At 53.0% G+C, this 5997-nt stretch overlaps 1 protein-coding gene across 4 annotated transcripts in view; it reads right to left on the reverse strand.

Annotated features, from left to right (window-relative positions):
* Positions 1–6: 6 nt before the first annotated feature.
* The window catches only part of CACFD1 (calcium channel flower domain containing 1), a 7866-nt gene continuing 1875 nt past the window's right edge, over positions 7–5997 (reverse strand). The window contains exons 1-5 of one of the 4 annotated variants that reach the window (XM_017745547.1): positions 5337–5997; positions 2110–2182; positions 1558–1683; positions 1341–1448; positions 7–935 (exon numbers count right to left, since the gene is read on the reverse strand). The exon at positions 5337–5997 is cut by the window's right edge and continues 486 nt beyond it. In XM_017745547.1, coding sequence (XP_017601036.1) covers positions 842–935; positions 1341–1448; positions 1558–1683; positions 2110–2114 — 333 coding nt within the window. In that variant the 5' untranslated portion in view covers positions 2115–2182; positions 5337–5997 and the 3' untranslated portion in view covers positions 7–841. Of the gene's footprint in view, positions 936–1340; positions 1449–1557; positions 1684–2109 lie in introns of all 4 variants that reach the window. The other 3 variants (XM_017745545.1, XM_017745546.1, XM_017745544.1) reach the window with 3 other exon arrangements.

Raw genomic sequence — 5997 nt, forward strand, 5'->3', positions numbered from 1 at the left:
AGGAATGCTCTTGCACATCTGTACCCTCACACCAGCAAAAAATCCCACCTGGCTCGAGAAGCAACGCCCTTTTCAGCTGAGGTACAGCACACCTTGTTTCCCTTCTCCCCCAGTAAAACAGCGAGGCTTAAGAAATGTGCCCTTATTAAGACAAAGTAGTTAATTCTTATAATTCAAGTAAATTGCAGTAACTGCCTGCAGCTGTATCCAGAGGAAGCAGGGACTGTGCTTTGTAGGTCCCAGGATCTGCCCAGCAGCTCTGGCAGCTCCCCTGCAGAGATGGATTTTATCTTCATATGGGTTTTTGCTGGAAGTCCTTTCCTGTGCAGCGACGCCTCCAGTGCCTGGTCTCATATTAAAATAGACCCAGTGGAAGAAGACCAAGCTAAAGCACCAGGGGGTTTTGCAAACCCTGGTTTAGGTGTTGTGCCTGGGAAGGGCCATCCCAGAGAGTGTTCCTAAACACACAGAACCTGCACTGGCAGGTCCTCTGTCCCTCCTCAGCCATCCAGAGGGCAGTTCCCAAAGGGGCACTCCAAAAAAAAAAAAGGCTGGGAAAGCAGCACTTAGAGAGCCAGCACCTCTGCAGCAAAAAGAAAAAAAAAGATTAAAAAATGAGATATTGGGTGGAGGGTTGAGAGAGGAAGCGACGTGCTGAGGTCTGGCTGCTGGTGTGAGGAGAGGACACAGCCTGCCCCAGCCCCTGAGATTTCCAGTTGCTGCAGTGTCCAGGGAAATCGTGGTGTAGCAGGGAGTGGAGCAGACAGAGGGAAGGGCAGAGTGGATTTCCACATCTTCACCATCTCAGTGTCCAGGAGAGGCTGCCCCGAGCTCGTGTCCTTCAGAGAGCCTGTCCCTCCAGGGTCCCCGTGAGCTTCTCTTCATCCATCTGCTTCTGCTGCTGGTGGATGCGGGCGTAGGAAATGGCATCTCCCCTGTGGAGAGAAGGGAGAGCGTGGGGATGGCAGAGATATGGCCCAGCTGGGGCCTGGCTCTCCATGCCAAGGGATTCCAGGAGGGAAACCAGACTTGCTGGCCCTCTCCAATCCCCCAAAGCTGCTCTCTGTCCCAGAGCTGGGTCCATCCACCCAACAGCTGCAGAAAGAGGAGTGGGACCCTCAGGACAACCTGGTCTGGATTCCCAAAAGCTCAGAGCTTCAGCAACCCCCAGGACCTTCCCTCCCAGGGCTCTGAGATGAGGCAGATTTTCTCTGGCCACATTTACCCCTCAGCCCAGTTTGTGCAAGACGAAAGCAGAGACTTAGAGAGGCAGATGGGGCAAGGCCTGGAGCTCCATCTCCCCCTTCCCTGCCCTCCACGAGCAGCTGGACCTCTCTTACTTCTTTCCAAGGGCTGACAGGCCGTAGAGCACCCCGGTGGCGAAGGCGATGGCGTTGCCGAAGAGCGTGGTCAGCGTCAGGCTGAGCGTGACGGGGAACACGGCCATCCTGGAAGACAGGGGCAGCCCTCAGAGCCGGGCCCCGCTCCCCACGGGATGCAGGGATGTTCATTCCCCAGGATGTGTGCACCACCATCCCCCAGGAGCATCCTCCTCACCCGCAGTAGAAAGCTGCTTTCTGCCAGGCCCGCAGCCTGTCGGCCCTCGCGGACACGGCGTTGGCGAACTCGATGAACTGGCAGCAGAAAGGGGCCTCACACAGGAACAGGATGAAGGCGTTGAGCCTCCAGAGAGAGCAAACCAGAGTTAATCCTGCTGGGTAGTCACCCAGAGTGAAGGTCAGCAATGCCCCCCAGCCCCACAGAGACCGGACACTCCATGCTCCATGCAGGTGAAGGAAATGGTGAGGCTGGACCCCACTGTGCTCCCCCCTGCATCTTGATAATTTCCAAACTTCCAAGCCCTGCTGCCCCAGACTTATTTCGGACAAGGGTATCTCAGTATTTACCTAAAAATGCGTAAAGAAGTCATATAAATAGAATAACCTAACATTTCAACCTGCCTGATGGAGCAAGATCTGGCAATTCCCAGAGCATGACGGGCATTTCACTCCCATCCACTGCCCACGTAGGGCAGATCTGTCCCCTTCAGTGGGCTCTGGTTAACAACACCTCCCTCCCAGCAGGAAAATGAAAAGAAACTCTGCTCACATCATCCACACGCCGGCTGCAATGTTCAGGGGGTTGATGGTGACACAGTTCCAGAGACCAGCAAAGGCACAGGCTGGAAAGAAAGAGGCTTTCAATGACCACAAAGACCAACCCCATGTGCCCTTGGTCTGCACCTGTGGGCACTGCACAGCAGCACAGGAGGGGGGGCAGAAAGGTCTGGTGGCCCAAAAGGAGCCTGGAATGCTGGGAAGAGCCCTCCTCTGGTATCCTTTTGCTCTGAGTGCTGTTCCAACAATTATTTCCCTTGTGTTGAACAGCATTTGCTTCCACATGGAGCCCAGGACGTGCACCTGGATTTTGTGTGCCAAGGAATTACTGCTTTGTCCCAAGGTGGACAGGCAGTGCCAGCAGGCTCCATCTCTGAGCAGCACAGGGCAAGTTCAGCACACACAGGACTTGCACACAGGCAAATAATAAACACAGCAGAGGTGAACCCAGCCTCTGCCACTCGCTGCTGCTTCTGTGCAGCTTCACCAGACACGGGCAGAAAAGAGCCAAGTTTGGGTCTCTGATAACACAAAAGCAAGTGAATAAAGCCCAAAATAATCCTGGCTCTGTAACTCAGGGAGGGGAATCAGGCAGCAGCAACCAAGCTGAGCTGCATCCACCTCCTTGCTGCCTCATTAAACTTGCAGAGTGTTCCCGGCACCTGATATGGCTCCTTCCCTCTGTCAATGCCGGAGCCGGCACCGGGAACTTGAGCCCAAGTGGGAGGGCAGGAACACGGGCTGAGTAAACTACATCACACTGCAAAACTCCAGCTAAAATTAATTCTATAGCCTTTAAAGCCTGTCTTGGGGATGATGGAGAGCAGCAGAGTCCCTCTCTGAGGATGAGACCAGCCCTGGATTGGGGATTTCAAGTGTATGCTAAGGGCATCCCTGAGCAGAGCTGCTGTGAGCAGCCCTGACCTTCAAAAGCCTGACACATGCTTGCAAGGTTTCTTTTAAACAGTCAGTGCTGAATCCTCAAAGTTCCTTTAAAAATAGTTATCCTCGTTTACCAGGCTGGGAAGCAGAATTGCAGGCAAGGTCACCGAAGGTCATCTCACAAGCAAATGACCTCCTGGTCTTAGGAAACACCAAAAAACGTTATTTTTTAACACTTCCTAGAACTAATTCCACAGGACCCAAAATCTTTTCGAGAATCCTGCAAGAACAAGATCAGCTAGCAGAGGGGATACACCAGAGGATGTGTTAGTACCTGTGCTCCATGGGCATTTCTCATCCTCCCATCCCACAGGGACAGGTGTCAGTGTCCCCACATTGCAGGGGAAACTGAGGCACTGGGGTGGGATGATCTGTTCATGGTCACACTTGCAAACAGCTGGAGAGGAGCAATGGCAAGCAGGATTCCTGGGAGCTGGAAAAGCAATGGCAAGCAGGATTCCTGGGAGCTGTGGGCACAACACGGGGGGTTCCAATTCCCTGTGACCACCAAACCCTTGGATGCTGATGGAAGAGGAGCTTGGGGGAAGCATTTGTTGTCCCCCAGGAAAGGACACCCCTGACAATAATGCTGAGTGACTTTCTGGCACTTTATAATCAGCAGAACAGCAAAGCCACTCAGCTATCCCCACAACACAGCCAGGGCTGGGGCAGGACCCTGCCTTGCTGAGCAGCACAGCAGAGCACAGAGGTCTGGGCAGTTCCCAGCAGGTCTCCACCACACAACAAACCAAGGGAAGCAGAATGTTCTTTTCCAAGCAAGTTTTTTTTCCTAATCAAACCAACCAGGGGTTGTTTTGCCACGGTTCTGGTTTGGTTTTGTCCTCAAACACTCCAAAACAACCCTGCAGCAGTCCTGGCTCAGCAACCACCCCGCTTGCCAGAGGACTAATGACCCAGGAAGCAGAGCTGAGCAAGCCCCACGTCAGCAGCAAAGGAGTCAAAGGTTTGGGATCACAGAAGCACTGCCCCCAGAGCTGCTGCCAACAGCCAGAGAGACACAGAACAACTCGGTGACCTTGGGTCTCCTTTGCCGAGCTGCTCATCCCACAGCAGCCTGGAACATCCTTGTCCCGCCGGGGCAGGATCAGCTCCTGAGGCAGGGACCTCCCCCTGCCAAGCCAGAGGCTTCTTTTTGAAAGATTTTCTTTTTGAACGCAGGCCTCACAACAGGCTTAAAATGCAGATAATGCTCAGTGGCACGTAAGCTATGGGAGACAGACAGTTCTGCCATTTGTTTAACTGCTGTCCCATCCCGAATCCCTGAGGAAGCACAAATAACTGGGAGCTAAAATGAGGGGGGAAGGACACCCTTCCCTACAAAGGCTCTATTCATTTCCAGCAGCTGGTCACTGTCCTCAACACAAACTTATTTTTGCTCCTAGAGCGTTTTACAAAAGCCACAGGCTCTCCTCGTCCCATTACAAACAGGAACACAAGGGAGAGAAGGGACTTGGCCAAGGTCACCAAGCCAGAGCGTGCAAGAGCCAGAAGCGGATCCTGAACCTTGTCTGTCTGGTTCTTGCTCCAGCCCTCGGATTTTTCTGGCTGAAGCAAGTTGTGGCTGCAGGTGTTTGCATGTGGCAGATGTTGTCTGCTGGTCTCACCTCCGCTAACGATGTTTCTCTTCCTTTCTGAGGGAATTTTTCCTTCTGTAAGAAATAATCCAGCACCACAATCCAGTTGCTCACAATCCTTATAAATTAGTTCTGTTCTTTCACAGCGAGCTGTGAGAACAGCAGCAAACCTTAGCCATGCTGGATTATTCATCACCTCTTCTCCAAACCATCCACCTTCAACAAGGTGATGCTGAACAAGCAGCATTTTGAAGAGGAATGTTGGTAGCATGGGGCACTGGTTGTTTTTTCCACAATCTCCCTTTTCCCTGCTCATAAGGGGAGTTTGTGCCTCATTCTCTGCCTGATAAAGAGACAGTCAGGGCTCCAGAGCAAGCTGTCACTCCCCAGATCTTTGGCAAACCCTCTTAAGAACCTGGCTCTTCTTCCAAAAGCTTCTCCCAGACTCACCCAAATACATAAAACTCTCATCTTTCCTGTAAAAACAAGCCACGAGTTCGCAGAGCCGTGAACAAAAGGTTGGGAAAATAATCCAAGTATAATTCAGCTGCTTTGAAACATAAAGACAGAGAGGGGGAAGAAAATAAACTTGCACTTTGAAGGCACTCAGGAGCAGCTCTAGCACGAGGCTGGCAGTGCCACCAGCGTGACCCATCGGCTCCTCACCCTCCATCCACGTCACCTTGAGCTCTGCACGGGACAGAAGTGCAGGAAAAGCGCCGAGGCTCCAGCTACAGCCACAGCCCGTGGGAAAGATGCTGCTGCTCTGAACCCCCATCTGGGACTGCTCCACAGACACTTCCCAGCTGGTTCTCCTGGCTGCCGGCCGGGCCAGGAGCGCGGGGGCCTCCGGCAGGGCACGGCGAGGCCGCGGCGTTTGGCCCCATCAGAGCAGTCCCACCAAATCCTGTCACACCTCCAGAATTTCAGCACCTAGGACATGAAACGGTGAGAGCAGCACATGTTTTACCAGCCCGGCCAAAAAGGGCTGTCAGGAGCCTGCCCAGCGATAGCACAGGGTGCAAATGTCAGCTCCAAAAACACCGTGGGGTTGTGCAGCCCAGACCCGAGGCAAAAGGCAGGCATGGGAAGGGGCAGGGGGAGAGGGGAATCAGACACAAAGCTCCAGCTGATGGAATAAATCAGGGCTGACTACACTGGCTGAGAAATCCTCTTGTTTAACTTGAAGTCGTGGACCTGAAGCAGAAGAAATTCTCCATCCTGTGCTCTGCAGGAGATCAGACTAAGCGGTCATAACAGTCCCTCCCGCTTTTAAGAGCTATTAATCTCTCCACAGAATGTAGCAAAACAGCACTCCAGGACAGGCTGATTCCTGGCAGAGT

This window comes from Corvus brachyrhynchos, unplaced genomic scaffold, assembly GCF_000691975.1.
Source record: "Corvus brachyrhynchos isolate BGI_N302 unplaced genomic scaffold, ASM69197v1 scaffold59, whole genome shotgun sequence".
Taxonomy (NCBI): domain Eukaryota; kingdom Metazoa; phylum Chordata; class Aves; order Passeriformes; family Corvidae; genus Corvus; species Corvus brachyrhynchos.